This window comes from Scyliorhinus torazame, chromosome 4, assembly GCF_047496885.1.
Source record: "Scyliorhinus torazame isolate Kashiwa2021f chromosome 4, sScyTor2.1, whole genome shotgun sequence".
NCBI classification, from domain to species: domain Eukaryota; kingdom Metazoa; phylum Chordata; class Chondrichthyes; order Carcharhiniformes; family Scyliorhinidae; genus Scyliorhinus; species Scyliorhinus torazame.
Window position 1 is genome coordinate 218083242 of NC_092710.1, and position 19780 is coordinate 218103021.

Consider the following 19780-nt stretch of genomic DNA (forward strand, 5'->3'; position numbering starts at 1 on the left):
GGTTTACACTGTCTCAGACACCTTGACTTGGCTCCTGCATGTTCTCAATAAAAGTCTCTCGATGCCTTCCCAACTGAGTCCTTTTCATTTCTGTTAGCCACAAATCAGAGTCCCATGAATCAGCAGAGATATTTGACCTCTTCAAAGATGCTTTGAGGGCATTCTTAAAACGTTTCTAGTGATCTCCTGGGAGTCTCTTGCCACAGGTTCGATTCCAGGTCTGTTCGGAGTCTGCGCTTTGTGTCTGAGTGGGTTTCCTCCCACAAGTCCCGAAATACGCGCTGTTAGGTAATTTGGACATTCGGAATTCTCCGTGTATCCGAACAGGCGCCGGTCTGTGGCGACTAGGGGCCTTTCACAGTAACTTCATTGCAGCGTTAATGTAAGCCTACTTGTGACAATAAAGATTATTATTATTAAATGTCATGCCCAGCCGCTCTGGTTTGAGTGATTAGCGCCTCAATGTGTGGCATATTGGCTTGGGAGAGGACACTGCTTTTGGATAGCCTTTCTTGCCACCAGATTTGGAGGGTCATGCAAAGGCACCACTGCTGATAACTCTCCAGTGCTTGGAGGTGCCTGCTGTAGGTTGATCAAGTCAACTCTGTAGACGAGACCAGGTCAGAGGCGGAGTATTCTGCAACAAGCTATTTGCCCCCAACCCTTTCCAACATCCAGCAGACTCAGGAACGGTGACGGGATATTCTTCACTTGCCTGGATGTGTGCTTGCCAACAACACTTGAAGCTTAGCTTTAGACCAATCACAGCAAAGCAGCTAACAGAGTGCATTGCCTACAGGATGCACCATGCTAACTTGCCAAGTCTTCTTTGACAGCCCCCAACCCAAATTCATGACCCCTACTGCCAAAAAGGGCAAAGGCAGCAGGCATGTGGGTGGAGACACCATCAACTTCATGGCCCACTCCAAGTCACACAACACGACTTGGAAAGACATCACTTTTCCCCTCATTTTTGCAAGCATGAAACCCTACACCACTCCCTGACACCACTGGCGCTGCACCACACAGACAGTAGCAGTTCAAGGTGGCCCATCAACATCTCGAAAGGAATTGGGAGTGGGCTAGCCTTTTATTATTTCACTCTTTCATGAATGAAATTAAAAATTTCAAGGAATCTCAAGGTGATCGCTCAAGGTAATGCATTTTGCCAAGAGATGTTTGTCCATGGTATAATGCTTTAGGTCCACATCCTTTCAGGGTCTTTTGGATCAGGACCAAGAGTCAGAAGTACAGAATTAGAAGTGCATCTCCTCCAAGACACAGGACTGAATCTTACTGAAAGTTGTGCTGACACAGATGAGCGAAGAAGTTAGCATTGTGGTTGGTGCCCCTCATATTTTAAGGTAAGGGAGGACCAAAAACACATACTTTTCTAGTCCAGCTTTACCATAGATTTTAAGAATCTGGAGATGGGACTATGGTCAGAATATGAAGGGGCCTCACTAATGATCTGATCCACAAAGCTCTGTCTATTCTGAACTGCATAGAGACATGCTGTTCTTGTCCAGTACTTGGCGAATTAAGTGCAGCGGGGAGGAGGAGGAAGAAATTTCACCTCCAATCTCATTACAACTGCTCCAGATGCACTCTTACGGCAGTTAATATACCACAAATCCTGCAACCACTAACCAGTATCAGAAGACTTGTTTTCATCCACTTTAGATTCTGTTCCATTATGGTTTTCTTTAGCTCCCGATACCTGCCATTAAAGAAATTCACACCTGAACATTATATTAAACTTAAATGATTGTATGATTTTGCGAACGATATATAATTCTCAAGCAATTTGCAGTTCATCTCGCTCACATTACTAAAAGTGAAGACAAATTTTAGAATTATACTTTCCTGACTGCTCAATAATATAACACAAAAGGACATTCACAGTTGCTTGTCTGTGAACAGCATAAATCTTAAAATAATCAAGATAACGATAAACAATGTTTACAGGTGGTTTCATGCAAAATATATAGGAAATCAAGAAGCTACTCTGTAAATAGGCATACATCAGGGCCGGGATTCTCCCTTCTGGGGACCAAGTGCCCACGCCGGCAGGAGAACCGACGCCAACCACTCTGGCGTCAACAGCCCCCAAAAATGCGGAATTCTCCGAGTTCGTGCATGTGCCGAAGGGCCGGCATAGTTCCTCACATGCTGCGCAGACCGGCCGGCTCATCTTCTCTGCGCCAGCCCCCGGGCAATATGGCGGAGCCCTACAGGGGCCGGCGCGGAAGGAAGAAGTGCCCCCATGGAACAGGCCCGCCCGCAGATCGGTGAGGAGGGATGACTGGCTCTCAGTCTTTATTCAACACACCCTCTGGGTGTTTAATCCCTTTCCCATGGGTACCTTTTCCAAACCCAATAGCTATGTTTAAAAGGAGCCAATTTAAGCAGGCTTTAAGAGTTTTTTAAAATTATAATAATCTTTATTAGTGTCACAAATAGGCTTACATTAACACTGCAATGAAGTTATTTATTAACCTCCAAAAAGGTAAGGATGTACATTCATATAGATTAGAAGTATAAATCGAGTCCAATAGTGAGTAAATACAAAATAAAAAGTGATATGGAACAATCCTTGACTTGTGAGTAGATGAAGTGTGCAGCTGTTACGAATTGATTCCAGTATAGCTGACTTCTACAGGCAAATAGTTGATTCTTAGTTTCCAGTTCCCGGTGGGTTGGCTGAGAAATGCCTGCACTATTTTTCAGCTGCAATCCTTTTGCTGCTTGGGCTGACTTCCCCAGACAGAGTTCTTGGATATTCCGATAAAAGATGGCTTTTTTTCAGGGTGCTGCTTCTGTTACAGTATCACACAACTTCAGTGTGGAATATCATAGAAATAGGATCTTCAGAACGGTTTGATGATTCGTGTGCTTTCTCCATCATTGCGATACTTTCGATACATCATTGAGATTCATTCTCATTTAATCACAAAAGGGAGGAAAATAGATAAAACAAAACACTCACATTCATTCACTCAGCAATTGGTCAATACTAGCTGATCCTAAACTGTTTATATCCTACCTAATCTGGATAATCTGCTTACATTTTTTCCTAAGAAGTTGGTTACATTCATTTAGAGAGCAGCTTTGTATCAAAGTTTCAGTGTTCTTTATCTTATCGAGAATGGAACCCAACTAAGTAAATATAAAATAAAATGTTACATGCAACAGCCTTGACCTGCGAGGCCTAGATGTCGGTGTGCAGCCATTACGAATTGCTCCCAGGAGAGTTGACTTCTGTAGATGCTACAATTCCAGTTGGTGTTATAACTATTAACTCCAGACTTCTTGGAAACCTCTCTTATTTCTTTAGCTTTGTAACTAGCAAGAATGTGTGCTTCTGGCATTGGTTTTCTTAACCATTACTCCGTAGTATGGATTTCCTTCTAGCAAGGCGGAGAAAGATATTCCCACTTTAGCCTTCTAAAACCATCTGCTTCTAGCAGAGCTGTGAGAGCTGTCTTCTCTCTCGTTACCTATCTCTAACTGCAATCAAAACAGCTAAACTAAAATTGAACAGCTTCTCTACTTAACAAGGCTCCAGTTGCTGAGCAATCACTGCTGGTTTATTTACTCTTGCACAGTAGCCCTCTCGAAGCACAATAAAATCAGTTGGAATTAAAACCAACTCCCACACATACAAACACATTAAAACTAATCTCGACACATACAAACATTTGTCCAGCATGAATCTAACTATATGTTTTATCCTTCCGGGCACAAAACATTAAGATAAATCCATTTAAAAGTACACCTCGTTTCTAATATTCACCAATATAAATATATCCCTTAAAACTTCCTTTATTTTCTGAACACGTGAATAATTGATTCGCCAATTTCAGTTTCCTGGGGTTTGGTAGAGTAATTCCAGTCCTTTTCTCAGCTGCAATCCTTTTGTTTCTTGGATTGACTCACCCAGTCAGAGTTTTTAGATATTCCTGTGAAGGATAGCTTTTTGCAGGAGCACTTCTGTTACAGTTTCACATACCATGTGAAAAACCTCCAGCTACTTCTCCTCACAGGCAGCCACTGGGACAGCTCCTTTATATATCCCTTCTTTGTATATTCCAGGTGGAAAGCAGGAATCACTAGTCCATCTAGGCAATTGCATCCAGAGTCTTTGAGATGAGGTGGCCATTACTTTCCTTTTCTCTTTATCAGAGATGGTCATTGGTCTTTGGATGCTTTCGAAGTACCCTGTCTGGAAACGGAGTGGTCCCATTGTCCCTTAGGGAAACACCCTGCAGCCATTCCGGTCAGCTACTAATTATACATTTTCAGCCACCTTCAGGGTTTAAGTCCATTTTAAAATATAAAACTCAGGTCTTTTTAAAATCCAGTATTTCAATTTAAAATCCAGTATTTAAAGTGTATAATTCAAGTTTTTTTTTGCCAACATCGTGATGTATATTTAGTAAATTATAACCTGGTGCCATAGGAACAAATTGCTATTAAATGTTTTCAATAGCTACATGAATGCCAAACCTACTATATGTAGAAGAATGTCCAATTTGTTAAGAGGAATGCAGTCAACTGGATTTTACCATTTATAACCGTCAAGGTTTTCAACAAGAAATATTCATGGTTGCATGTATTTGTGTGCAATGGGCAAACTCCATCCCTCAGCTACTTACCACAAATAAACCATTTTGCATTTAAAACAAAAAACGTGCTCCATTGTTAAACTTTACTTAAATATTTTGTTCGCATTTCTGAACAAGAGAAAGTTGGATATATGGCAAAGAAAAAGGCCATTCAGCCTAACCAGTCCACACTACGACCAAGAAAGCACAACAGCGTCTATACTGCCTCAGGAAACGAAGGAAATTCGGCATGTCCACATTGACTCTGACCAATTTCTACAGATGCACCATAGAAATCTGGCTGCAACACAGCCTTGTACGACAAGTGCCCAAGACCATAAGAAACTACAGCGAGTTGTGAACACAGCCCAGTCTAGCACGTAGCTTTCCTCTCAACCTCTGACTGTCTACACCTCCCGCTGCCTTGGGAAAGCGGCAGCATAATTAAAGACCCCTCCCACCCAGATTATTCTCTCTTCCAACTTTTTCCATCAGGCAGGAGATACAAGTCTACGAACATACACCAATGGTTTGAAAACAGCTTCGTTCCTGGTGTTACCAGACTCCTAAACGAGCCTCTTATGGACTGAACCGATCTCTCCTGAGTAGTATTACACTCAGTATGCTCACCCGATACCTGTACCTATGTATTCACATTGTGTATTTAGTTATGTCTTCTGTTTTTTCATGTATGGAACAATCTTTCTGGACTGGATGAAGAACAATACTTTTCAATGTACCTCGGTACACGCGACAAATCAAATCCAATTAATCTTCATGCCCGTGTATGCAGCCAGCTGGGCTTCAAGATAAGACACCACAAATTCATCTGTGTACTGCAACTCTACCATGTTATTCGGTCTTATGAAAAAATAAGGCCCTATCTCATCAATCTCACTGACACATGGGAACACCACAACATCCAAATCCCCCTGCAAGACACTCACCGTCCTGATTTGGAAATCTATCACCTGCTCTTCTAGGAAGAAAGGTAACTCGATAAAGTTCTCCTGAACAGGGCCAATCATTGGTCTTTTTTGTAGGTACAGTTCCAATTCATTAAAGTAAACTCACCACTAGCTAACATGAACTTTGATAGAAGATCAAAAAGCAGCCCTCTCCACCTAGTACTGAAGATAAATAGATGAAGGAAATAATAAAAATGTACCTACAAATTTCTATATCAGACCCAATAAGCAACTAGAAAGCAACCAGTATGAAGTTTGCAAATTTTCTTAATGTGAAGTTGGTTGACAGCACAGCAAGGAGTTATGAAATAGGAATACTGCATCTTATGAGTGCGATGCATGGCAAAATTCCTTTCTTCCTCGTAGCATGTTTCTGTGTTCTAAATAAGGCCCATCAGCTTCTATACACAGTGACAGCATTTTTGAATAACAGGCAAAAAGAGATAAATACCGTCATTTAAAGTACACAAGCTATCATTTAGAATGCAGTTTTAGCTCATGTGCCAAGTAACAACTACTTCCGAATTATAGACTTGGAAATAAATCAAAGACTGAGCTAAGACCTAACCAAATGATGGGTACTTACATCTGATAGAACATCTGAATCCACATTGAACTGCTTTCCTGATAATGTTGCCTGAAAATCTTCTAAGCTACAGTCAATACTGTCCAAATAATCCATAAGTTCTATCCTGTAAGACCAAAGATAGTTTAAATACTCATTAATTAAATAGCAAATTTAAATACTCAAATAATTCTTGTTCAAGAATCAGAAAGCAGTTTTCAAGCCAAAACTGATTCACTGGCTATTTAATAAGAACTGCGGTCAGAATGACTGTTACCATTAAATAAACAGCAAGGTGCCAGGATTTATAAATACATGCACCATCTACAGAAAAACTATACTTGAACAATTTGGAGTCAGTTCAGAATCAGGAAATTCACACAATGATCTTCTGAATAACCTCAAGTTCAAATGGATCGCATTTTACATTAAGATAAAATGCACAATAACAAATTAACCCTCAGGTGATGATTGATAGACATTGGTCTCAAGATGAACATACTTTTAGACTACATCTAGACTATTAAATATGGTGATGAAGGCGGATACAACGCTGTACTAAAAGAACTAGAATTTGCATTCTAATTTAGGAACCCTTATAACCAATGGATTAATGCAATCACTCAAGCAGGCAAAGAAAGCAACTGATTTGCACACAGCACAGATGAATGGATGACTAAATAATTTATTTTCAATGATGTTGCCTGAACGGCAAAGGTTGGCCAGGAAATCAGGCAACTCAATACAAATAAATCATAATATTCCTCACATTTACTCACTTGCCAAGAAGGTTTATGTTCTGGGAAATAACTGCATTTTCATTCAAAATGGAGTCCATCATGGAAATAGGATCTTCAGAACTGATTGATGATTCAGTGTTTGTTGTTTCAATACTATGATTCATCATAGTGTTCATAACATGGTCAGTACTGCATACATCCATTATCTCAGATGAGGCAAGCTGTTCCTGACTTTTAGCAGTCTCTTCAGACAAAGAATTTTCCTGTTCTACAACTCTGGACATGTCACTAAAAATGCACAAAACGTTGAATTTAAAAGATGATATAGGGAACATTTCTTTTTAATACTGTATGAAAAATGATACACTAAAACTTGAACAAAATAAACTAGGAATAAGAAATCTCATTTTGCATCAAGAGAGCCAAAGAACAATATCCATAACCTATCAAAAACTTTTTCTAACAAAAGGGTACCCAAATCCTATTGGGGCCGCACAGTGGTTAGCACTGCTGCCTCACAGCACCAGGGAGTTGGGTTCAATTCCGGCCTCTGTGTGGCGTTTGTATGTTCTCCCCACGGGTCTGTGTGGGTTTCCTCCAGGTGCTCCGGTTTCCTCCCAGAGTCCAAAGATGTGCAGGTTAGGTGGACTGGCTATGTTAAATTGAAGCTTAGGTTCTGGGCTACGGAGATAGGGTGATGTGGACGGGGGAGTGTAAACGGGTAAGGTGCTCTTTTGAAGGGTCAGTGCACTCGATGGGCCAAATGGCCTCCTTCTGCACACTAGGGATTCTCAAGTTAGTCAATTTAAATGTAATTTTCTGTATCTCTCAATGATTTTTCTCCCCATTGGTCCTTGGATTTGTAGAGTCTTTCTGAAAATCGCTGAATAATTTTCTTCCCACACAACATTGCTAGCACCATTAGTCTTTTCCCATTTGCATTTTTGGCAGAAGAGGATCACTGAAGACGATGCTTAATAGTATGAGGAACATGGTGTCCACTGCAGAACAGCATCTGCAGACACAGATGAACATATCGCACTTTGGGAGACAATTAATGCAGACAGAGGAACCTAATGAAAAAGTGAAATAGCAGACTCAGTGGTAAAAGATATGGAAATGTTTGGTTGTATTTTTAGAAGCACCCTGGTGACAGTAGGTGACATTTTCAATTACATACTGCAAAGTGGCATATCAGCATACCGATTGACCAGTCACTTAGAGTGAACCAACCAGTTCTGTTTCCCCCAGTACATCCCATTAATGACTGGGAGAAACAATCTTCATAGTCTAGGTCAGGCAACCATCTGCAAAGCATTAACACTGGCCATAAAGATAGCTGCAACGACCATGCGGTGTAAGGCATAGCACTCAACAGTTAAGTCAGCTGTGACCCAAATGTTTCTAGATTATGTTGACATTTAAGTTATAAACATGCACTTTTATAAGGACATTATACCATGCAAAACAATATTGGATGGCATTCAACATTTCTGTGCTATCTTACATTTTTCCACTTATTCAATTTGAAGGACTAAAAATAAGTTGGTGAATGCAGAAGCAGGAAACACCAGTTTGGGTGCTTTGATGTAATTGTGCCCTTTTAAGAAATCTCAAGCAATTTGTGGGCACTTATGCAGGCACACTGAAGCTTATGTACCACAAACTGTAGATGAGATGGCGAGGTAAATGTCATTTGGTGATGCTATCATAGGAGTAACGCTGACTGAAACATATTCTAAAACCGTTAGACATGCAAGCTCCCTATTATAGAATTTACAGTGCAGAAGGTAGTCATTCGGACCATCGAGTCTGCACCGGCTTTTAAAAAAAGTTTACATTTTATTACATCCACCTATGGATATGGATGGATGTGGCCCCAAGTTAATAATGCATTTGAAAGACGGCATGTTCTACACAACCTTCCTCAGTACTGCATAGAATATCAGCCTAGATTGCGTTCAATCATAGTGCAGATTTCAAATTCACGATCTTCTAACATGCATTTCTTCGGAGGGTATGAACCCTTACAACAGAGACAAAAGTATTACAAAATCACACCGAAGCTTTGATTACATTATGTTGGTAACCAATCATGCAACTCAATAAAAGGCAAAATTACCAATATAAAAATAAAGCTGGATCCAGGGAAGAGATTCAAATTTAGGACTTGTTCGAAATCCATTGAGTCAAGTCTATTGTACAGAACCCCAAAATAAAAATATATTTTAAAACTTTTTGGCATTAAATATAGTATAAAGATAATTTATTGGAAACAACAATACCTCAACATACTAGTTAGACAATGGTATTAATCGGAGAATGGCATACGACTAGCAGCCATTACTTTCTTACGACAACTTTCTACTATCAAAATTGTAGTGCAAGGCCATTTGTAATCTAGAACTCATTTCTATAATTGAGTGCTGGAATTTGATGCCTCAAGTGTAAAAGAAAGATCAAGCCATTAGGAACTGAATTCATACTCATTAACAGTAAATGTAGATACTTCTTCAGAATTTTCTGTTTTTGTGTCTGTTATGTCACAAATAACGATGTCATCTACTGTTCTGACACATTGCTTCACACCATTCGGTCCATGCACAGGTACCTACCAGGAAAAAGGTATGTATTGTAAATTATTTTTCAGTTCATATGGCCTTTTTAAAAAAAAAAAAAATCACAGAAAAACAAGGTTTTTATTTACATGGGTTGTATCGTCTGGCTCCTTTACAATATGATGAAAATATTTTGGCTTAGAAGGTCCAGTGGTATTAATCATTATTGGCCTATAAACAAAGAAAGCAAAATTATGTTTAACCCCTTAATGAACATAGCAAGCACATATAGCACCCTACTGTCATATCTCAAACAGTATGTTAACTTTCCTCATGATAATTTAATTGGGCGGCATGGTGGCACAGTGGTTAGCACTGCTGCCTCACAACACAAGGGACCCGGGTTCAATACCGGCCTTGGGTGACTGTCTATATGGAGTTTACATGTTCTCCCATATCTGCATGGGTTTCCTCCAGGTGTTCCAGTTCCCTCTTACAGTCCAAAGATATGCAGGTTAGGTCAATTGGCTATGCTAAATTGCCCCTTCGCGTTCAAAGATGAGTAGGTTAGGTGGGGTTATGGGGATAAGGTAAGGGTTTGGGCTAGGTAGATTGCTCTTTCAGAATCAATGAGCCAAATGGCCTCCTTCTGGACTGTAGGGATTCTATGAGTCTTTCTATGAATATGCATATGGGAGAAAATACAAACTACATCCTCAACTACAGAATACATCTACTCGTTCATTTCATATATAATTTAACTACAGCTGACACACATGTTTTATAGTACCCAAATAATCCATTAGACTTCCTGGAAACTATAAAGTTGCTTGTGAGCTTCTAATTTATCAGATGGTACATATCCCCCACCTAATTCCTTATAATAATTTCCATGTAAACATTCAAAGCTGTTGGTCCGCATCTAAGCCAATGGAATTCCAAGCATTGTACTGTACGTTAGATTCCAGACCAAGGTGGCAATCTGCAGTGCAATGGCAACGCAAGACTCGGACATACAAATATCATCAACATTTTAGAAAAATCAGCAATAAATTGCAATCACAAGTAATTGTATGACAAACTCGTTATTGTGATATTCAAAATTCAGGTTTAAAGTAACCGATTGTGAACAGTTGTACACTGTCTAATGTAACTCATTAACAGTAATAGGGAATAAATGACATTTCTAAAAATATTGTTCAAATTTATAACCGCCCCAATTAGAATCCGTATCACATTTTTAAATAACAGAGCTTATAAAATACTCTTAAAGATTAAACTTGTGATAAGTTTCCAATTTTATTAAACTGCTTTCGCATTTACGACAACGCTCGAAAAATCTGAATTAATTTATAAATGTGTCTGCTTTACACATATTTTATATAGCAAACTCCAATGTCGGAGATGACCAATTTTTATTGTCAAATAATAAAATTGATCATTCAGAATTATGAGTTTAACAAACATTTATTCGAGATAAACTGTAGGATAGGCAATTAAATCATTTCAACGTTAGAAGGTAGAACAAAAGAAATCCTAAGGAATTGTGACTGGTGAGTTAATAATATAATTGTTTGATTGTTTAAAAATGACCATAGCTGTAACTGCCTTGAAGATGAATATTTAACTTTTTAAATGTAAAAATGGTTGTGAGCACGTATTCAAATACTGTATGAATTTTATGAACAAACCTTGAACAATGTACCAAATCACATTCAGAATACTTGCTGTACAAATACTTCGTACATTTTGGAGAAAATATCATATTCATGAACACTTAACCATCTCACGAATTTGACTGATGAAGCAAATACTTAATAAATCCAGATGAATTAAAAGTCACCATTCTAAAAATCGCCTGCACTCTGAGAAGCTCTACTTTCAAAGTTAACATTATATTTACACAAATTAAATAATTACATTAGTTAAGTGGAAACTTAGAATGTTTGCAAACAACAGCTAAGAAAATGAGGCTGTTGAATTATTAAACATTATAAAATAGACATGCATACCTTTTCCGCTTCAAGGTAACAATTTGGTTATTCTGGACCAAGCTAACGATAAATTTAATAATCTGAAAAATATGCAGTAAAACCATTTATAATTAAAAACCCAAAATGAAGTCTGTAATTAAATCAACATTTTTGACCTAATAGAAAATCATAAAATAGGTCAATCAAGTAGAACCCTACTGAAAATTACAAAAAAAAATTATATATTTTACCAAAGATCAATCCATTTTTTCTTTTAATTTCTTATTGTTAAAGTTAAGCAGGTCTCAAAGATACAAGAACTTCAGACAACTGGCATTCACATCCCACCTTTATAAAACATTCCAACTGCAACGTAAACAGACAAAAGTTGACATCAAGCCAACGGCAGCTACAGCTTAGTCAAATCGATGTTACAAGGAGGGTCTTACAGGATTAGATTGCTTTGGGCCTAAATGGAAAAAAATACAGCTGTCAAAGGTGGGGCAAAAAATACACCAGAGAGGGAGGAACACAGTGATCTGAGATATAAAGCTGGAGGGGATGATGATTCTGAAGCTGAGGGGGAGACATGGGGGATTTGAACATCAAAATGTGAATTTTAAAATTGAGGTTCTGGTGGACCAGGAGCAAATGTAGCACAGCATCATGCTGAATGGGTCCTAGCATGGGCATGAGATTTGGGATCAGCTCAAGTTTCTGGAGAATGGAAAATGGAGGGCCAACCAACAGGACATTGGAATAGCAGAGTCAGGGAGTAATAAAATTTGAGGCCGGGATTGATGTTATGCAGGTGGAAGGAGAACTTGTGGTTGGGAGGATAGCGGGTCGAATGTTCAGCTGAGGATGCTACGGTTGAACAGTCCGGTTAAATTAAGGGTGGCCAAGGAGTGGGATGGAATCAGTCATTTGGAAACTAAAGTTTAAATGGAAAATATTGCAGTCCATTGAGGACCAGATATCAGATAAACTGGCTTTACAGATCAGCGAGATAGAACTGTGCGTTGCCAGCATACATGTGGAACTTATCACCATGGACAAAACCTTACAGCCTTAGATTCGGGTGCAACTGCAAAACCATTTGTCGGTCGCAAACTCAACCTCCTGATTAGTGAGCCTTCTGGTTGCAGTATACCAGGGCAAAGCAATAAAGTGTCTTCCCCGGGGCCTCTTGACGTTTTACTATAGGCAGAGTGGGGGTGGGCGAGGTTGTCACCTGACTGTACAAAATTAATTTTGAGGACATTTTTCTCCAGTCAAGATGTCAAAATTGAATGTGAACACATAACAGTGCAGAAGGAGGCCATTCGGCCCATCGAGTCTGCACCAACCCACTTAAGCCCTCACTTCCACTTCTCCCGTAACCCAATAACCCCATCTAACCTTTTTGGTCACTAAGGGCAATTTATCATGGCCAACCCATCTAACCTGCACGTCTTTGGACTGTGGGAGGAAACCGGAGCACCCGGAGGAAATCCACGCAGACACGGGGAGAATGTGCAGACTCCGCACAGACAGTGACCCAGCGGGGAATCGAACCTGGCACCCTGGAACTTTCAGTATGTGAGGAAAAGCCTTACCTGTCGGATTACTTGCTGTTGCTGTGCATGTTTCTGTCTAAGATCTGCAATCTCTCTCCAAAGTGTTTCATTCTCCCTGTTGCGCAGAGAAAAAAAAGCCTCTTGTAAATACCACTGACACTGGTGCTAATTTAATAGTTCTGAAGTGAAATAGAGATGATCAAATAATCATGGAATTCCAGTTTGCTAAAGCTCACAGCAGTGGGCAGGGGGGCAGACGGGAGGAGTACAAGTGGAAGAGAGGGGGAAGGTAATATTGATTGATGCTACATACAATTTGGACATTCTGAATTCTCCCTCGGAGTACCCGCACAGGCAGTATGTGGCGACTCGGGGCCTTTCGCAGTAACTTCATTGCAGTGTTAATATAAGCCTACTTGTGACAATAAAGATTACTACAATACTGTATAACACTGAATTATCACCATCAAACACAATGAAAATTCTATCATGTGCGTTGGGCTCTTATATAGGATTTTACAAATTTATACTTTTAACTTCTGGTCTCACTAGCCTGATTCATTTTGAAGTAATGTTTTGCTGCTCAAAGGTGTTACACTCCAAGCACTGGTTACCCTTCAGTACATCATCCAAACAATCATTCTTTTGCAAACCTTGACAATGAGTGTTGGCAGTCTGTTTTATCACCGCGGGTATTCAACTTTCGTCATCTACATGCATATATCTTTGAGATATCACTTGAAAGCAAGGTTGGAGATTTTGCCCAACAATTGATCCAGAAGCACTATTTTAAATTTAGGTTCTATACACTGAGAATGCCTAACTGAGCAAAAACTAAGAATCAAGCTTGAGACTCTCTGCTATTGATTTGTAATAATAATCTTTATTAGTGTCACAAGCAGGCGTACATTAACACTGCAAAGAAGTTACTGTGAAAATCCACCAGTCGCCACACTCCGCCGCCGCCTGTTCAAGACACGAGAGAATTCTGAATGTCCAATTCACCTAACAAACACGTCTTTCCACGCAGGCACGGGGAGAACGTGCAGACTCCGCACAGATAGTGACCCAAGCTGGGAATCGTAGGTCACTGGTGCTGTGAAGTAACAGTGCTAACCACTGCGCTACCAAGCTGCCCATAATTAATTAATTCATAAATTTAATTAACTGATTGAACTGTCATCGTAAGTGATTGGGAAACAGAGATACACAACAAATAGATCCTCTTGTGAAACTAGAATGTAAACTGTAGGATTATGAAGTAAATCTTACAGAATATATCAAGTTGAGTGCCTCCTTATTGGAAATTGGCTCAACTGCTCAAACAGATATTACAAAACATTTTTTAAACTGCAAAATTCAGGCAAATATAAATATATGGCGCCCAATGGCAAAAAAAAGCATCCGGAAAAATGTTCACACTTTTAAGGGATTACAATTCTCAATTTCTCATTTCATTCTTGTATTTGCTGCACTCAAGTGATCCAAGTCAAGGAGCAGGAAATCTTGTCCCTACTTGGTTGTCTAGCTAACAAGCTGTTTTTTTATTAAGAATGCAAACACAAAAGAACAGAACTTAGCAATACCATTTCAAGGAAGTCAATCTTGAATCAAGGTTTTCTTGTTTTCCTTGAATTTCCTGAACACTAGATAAAATTGCATTCAAGCCTTCTTGCTGGATTTTAGCTTCTTCTGGCTTAATCGAGGATACCTAAGATAATGTAGGCATATTATGTAAGTTGAGTTAGCACAACCAAAAACACAAGCCACTGACAGCTACATTTCCATTGGCTTATCTTTCTCTACTACCCACTGAGATCCAAACTCATTTGGGAAAGGATGTTAGGATAGTTAGAAGAATTATAGCACCACAATAATGCAATGGAACATAATTTCTGAGTTAGGCATAACACCAGAACATGCAGTGTCCATTGTGCTTGAAAGGCTCAATATAAAAGTTCTCCTTAAAAAAAACCACTACATTCAAATACATGCAAAAACCCGAATAAATGTTCACATATGCCAATATCTCTTAAGGAAGCATCTTAAAGAGAAAGCAAGGCTGGGACGCTCAGGGAGGGAATTCCAGAGCTCAGAGCCTTGGCAGTTGAAGTCATGGCCACCAATGGCAGACTGATTAAAACTACAGAAGCTCAAAAGAAGAAACACATATCTCAGAGGGTTGCAGGGCAATGACATGACAGAGAAAGGTTGGAGTGAGACCACACAACAAATTGGAAACAAGGATGAAAATGTTAAAGACAAACACTGCTTAACTGGGGGCTATTGTAAGTAAACAAGTATAGGTGTGACTATGAACCAGATCTGGTGCATTTTGAACATGGCAGCAGAATTCTATATGACCTAAAGTTTAGAGGGTAGTAATGGGAAGACTATCCAGTGGTGCATTGAAATAGTCATATTTGGAAGTTAAAAAAAGGCATAGATGATGATTTCAGTGCTGTTACGGAGTTAGGAAGTGTGAGGCAGTGAGCTGGGTGCTGTCCATGCACATGTGAAAACTGATGCATGTAGCATGTAAGAATAGCCCAGGATAGATCCTTTGGAGACACTACAGGCAACAGTGCAGAAGCGGGAAGGGGAACTTTTGCAGATAATTCTCTGGTTACAACTGGATAGGTAATAGGCTGCAGCCTCACCCAACCCAGCTGGATGAAAGCAGAGGTTTTGGAGCATGGTGTGGTTAATCAAGTTAAAGGCACATTGGTTATGTCTGGTCGGTATAGCAACTCGGATAGTGTGAACACGGTAATGGTGTTTAACAATGCACTTAACTCACCTCTACAGTGCAAAACAAATTAAGACCACCTCAGAATTAGTCCCAGTGTGTAATCTGGCCCAAAGATCAATTTTCTTAGATATTTCACAATAAAGAAACATATAATTCGTGAATTTACAAATGTAACCCGATTCAGATTTAATCAGGATGTAGGTATAAATATGAACTCAAGTTTTAAGCTTACAAACACCTTTAGCTCCTTCAAGTCTTCACATTTCAGTATACTTTCAGATAAGCTTTTTTTGGCAAAAGCATGCAAGGTAGCTGGACTGATCATAAGACAAACTCTCAATTTCAGATCAGATACTATAGCACAGGTTCACATTAGATGCTATTCCCTTTTAGCCTCAGCTATCACTTCCTTCTATTTCCATCCCTAACCTTCCACTGTCAACCACTTGTGATATTGAATAGTTTAAGAAACAAGTTGCTGAAAGGAAGAGAAAATGGAACAGTGCTCAGTCAGCATTAAAAAAGTTAACCATGCAACAAATTAACTGAAAAGTGAAAAAGGACAAGGCACAAAAGAAAACTAAAAATAAAGTAAAAGCATTTTTTTCTGCAGTACATTGGAAGTTTGGGAACTCACCTTTCTTTTTATGTTTTCCAATAATTCATCTTGTCCTTGCTTGAAATAAGGATGCTGAAATTCTACAGGCCCATCACGTTCTTGTTTAACTATGCCTGCATCAACATTCAGTACTTTACGAAAGCCATCTGCAATGCAATTATAGGTTATTTCATCTTTGGTAGGTTCCTCAAAGCACTTTATTCAAACAACAAGAGGTAACAAGAAAGATAAAATATTGATGTCCAAAATTCACATTCAGACACACAAGTAAAACCATTTTTCCATCATATTATTATAGATTCATTGCTATAACTGAAACAGGTTTAATCTATTCAAATTAGACCAGAATCATTGGGTCAAATAAACTGACTTGCTGCTTGAGTATTCCCAAAATTAAAAGACTATTCACTTCAAAGTCTATGTCCCAACTTTCTGCCAATTAAAAGCCCAAGACTAAGCATCAATCTCATGGTACGTCTCTGGAACGACATTCTTTTCCACGAGGGAACCAAAACTATTCAGTATCCTAGAAGCAGATATACCAGAGCTTTATATAAAGGACAATCATACGGGTAGTGCAGTGGCGCAGTGGTTAGCACTGCTGCCTCACAGCAGCGAGGTCAGTTTCGATCCCGCTTTTTTCTTCATGAGCCGACCATGGGAACCTTATCAAACGCCTTACTAAAATCCATGTATACGGCATCAGCTGCTCTACCTTCATCTACACACTTAGTTACCTCCTCAAAGAATTCAATCAAATTTGTGAGGCAAGACCTCCCTTTCACGAATCGGTGTTCACTATCCCGGATTAAGCTGCATCTTTCCAAATGGTCATAAATTCTATCGTTCAGGACCTTTTCCATTATCTTCCCGACCACCGAAGTAAGACTAAATGGCCTATAATTACCAGGGTCATTCCTATTCCCTTTCTTGAACAGAGGAACAACATTCGCCACTCTTCAGTCCTCTGGCACTATCCCCGTGGACTGCGAGGACCCAAAGATCAAAGCCAAAGGCTCTGCAATCTCATCCCTTGTCTACCAAAGAATCCTTGGGTATATCCCATCTGGCCCTGGGGATTTGTCGACCCTCCGGTTTTTCAAAATTGCTAACACATCCTTCCTCAGAGCATCTACTTCCTCCAGCCTACCCGCCTGAATCACACACTCATCCTCAAAAACATAGCCCCTCTCCTCGGTGACCACTGAAGTATTCATTCAACGCCTCTCCTATTTCTTCTGACTCCATGCACAAGTTCCCATTACTGTCCTTCATCAGCCCTACCCTCACCCTGGTCATTCTTTTATTCCTCACATAAAAGAGTAAAAAGCCTTGGGGTTTTCCTTGATCCGAACCGCCAAGGACTTCTCATGCCCCCTCCTAGCTCTCAGCCTTTTTTCAGCTCATTCCTTGCTACCTTGTAACCCTCAAGCGACCCTACTGAACCTTGTTTTCTCATCCTTACATACTCTTCCTTTTTCCTCTTGACAAGACATTCAACCTCTTTTGTGAACCATGGTTCTCTCACACAGTCATTTCCTCCCTGCCTGACAGGGACATGCCTATCAAGGACACGTAGTATTTGTTCCTTGAACAAGCTCCACTTAGAAGATTGAACAAAGAAAACTCTGCAGGCACATGTGATTGTATTCAAGGGCAATGGCAGAGGGGGGGCTCTGCCTTTGCCCATGAATACAATCACACCCAAACACACATGCAAGGCAGACACAAACAGCTAAAATCTACTTCACACCTAAACAAAACAAGAACTCTAAGCTCATTGTCTAAAAAACCTATTGTAACGAACTGCAGCAAACCCTTCAAAACTGCTCCCGTTAGCTAACTCTGCAGTTAACAGGGAGGCTTCTGACTAGAGTTAAGAAATATAGTTACAAACATCAAAATACTTAAACCTTGTGCTTTGAAAGGAATCTATGTTAGCATAACAAACAGAACCCCTCAGAACTGAACCCCAAATCTAAACAACTGTAAAAATTCAACCCCAACAAGAACAAGAAAATACAAGAACAAACATGAAAACCCAACAATGCAACAATTCACCATGCCCAAACCCAAAATCCAAATACTCAATTACACCATCCAAACTTGTGTTTTTTAACAAAGGAGTCTGCCTCCCTCGGTGGGTCAAATATATAGTCCTTCCATCAAAAGCTACTCTCAGCCAAGCAGACCACACCGGACTGGACTCCATTTTTATACCGGGTGGCCTTGGCTCTGTTGAATGCAGCTCTTCTTCGCCAGCTCTGCTCCAAAGTTTTGGTAGAACCTGATGGCAAAGCCTTCCTATTTAAAGTTCTGATGTTTCTTCGCCCATCTCTGAACCCGTTCTTTCTCCTTGAAGCTATGGAACTTTACTACTACTGCACGCAGTGGATCCTTGGGATGAGGCCTTTGCCGAAGTGTACATGGGCTCAGTCAAAGTCAGGAGGGGATGCAAATCCTTCCTCGCCCACCATCTTATCGAACATATCTGGAAAGTACTCCCTGGGCATTGGGCCTTCCATCCCCTCCGGCAGCGCTACAGTTTGAATATGTTGTCTCCTGGATCAATTCTCTAGATCATTTACCTTGGCCTTCAACGACTTGTTTGCTTCGACCACTGAAGACAGCTTTGATTCCAGTGAGGCAATCCAATCACTGAGGCTCGAAAGGGCCACTGCCATATCTTTTATTGTGGCTCCATGGGCTTTCACGGTTTCATTATTTTTTTCCCACAGCTGCTCGGATGGGGGATAAGGCCTCTTGCATTGGTTTCTGGACGTCCACCGACATGTCCACTGGGGCAGCACGATAGCACTATGGCTTCACAGCGCCAGGGTCCCAGGTTCGATTCCCCGCTGGGTCACTGTCTGTGTGGAGTCTGCACGTTCTCCCTGTGTCTGCGTGGTTTTCCTCTGGGTGCTCCGGTTTCCTCCCACAGTCCAAAGACGTGCAGGTTAGGTGGATTGGCCATGATAAATTGCCCTTGGTGACCAAAAAAAGCGTTAGGAGAGGTTACGGGGATAGTGTGGAAGTGAGGGCTTAAGTGGGTCGGTACAGACTCAATGGGCCGAATGGCCTCTTTCTGCACTGTATGTTCTATGTACTCCTCATATGACAAGCTCTTCATTCCATGGATGATTGAATGGCGGAGCAGACTTGATGGGCCGAATGGCCTAATTATGCTTTTATGGTCTTATTTCCTGAGACCAAAACTCTCTCCGTCACAGCCTTAAAATATTTAACAATGGGGAGACAGTGGCACAGTGGTATTGTTATGTGATCCAGAGACCCAGGGTAATACTCCGGGGCCGCACGTTCAAATCCCACCATTGAAATTGAATTCAACAAATATCTGGAATTAAAAGTCTAATGATAACCATAAAACCATTGTCGTAAGAAACCTATCTGATTCACGGCCACAGATGCATCTGTCTAT

General features: G+C 40.2%; 1 protein-coding gene across 2 annotated transcripts in view; it reads right to left on the reverse strand.

Moving 5' to 3' along the window:
- hsf2 (heat shock transcription factor 2) overlaps nt 1–19780 on the reverse strand; it is a 34370-nt gene that overhangs the window by 6217 nt on the left and 8373 nt on the right. The window contains exons 3-11 of one of the 2 annotated variants that reach the window (XM_072499350.1): nt 16360–16487; nt 14557–14681; nt 13010–13085; nt 11451–11512; nt 9588–9669; nt 9367–9491; nt 6920–7168; nt 6162–6267; nt 1651–1720 (exon numbers count right to left, since the gene is read on the reverse strand). In XM_072499350.1, the coding sequence (XP_072355451.1) occupies nt 1651–1720; nt 6162–6267; nt 6920–7168; nt 9367–9491; nt 9588–9669; nt 11451–11512; nt 13010–13085; nt 14557–14681; nt 16360–16487 (1023 nt within the window). The remainder of the gene's footprint in view (nt 1–1650; nt 1721–6161; nt 6268–6919; nt 7169–9366; nt 9492–9587; nt 9670–11450; nt 11513–13009; nt 13086–14556; nt 14682–16359; nt 16488–19780) is intronic. The other variant, XM_072499351.1, reaches the window with a different exon arrangement.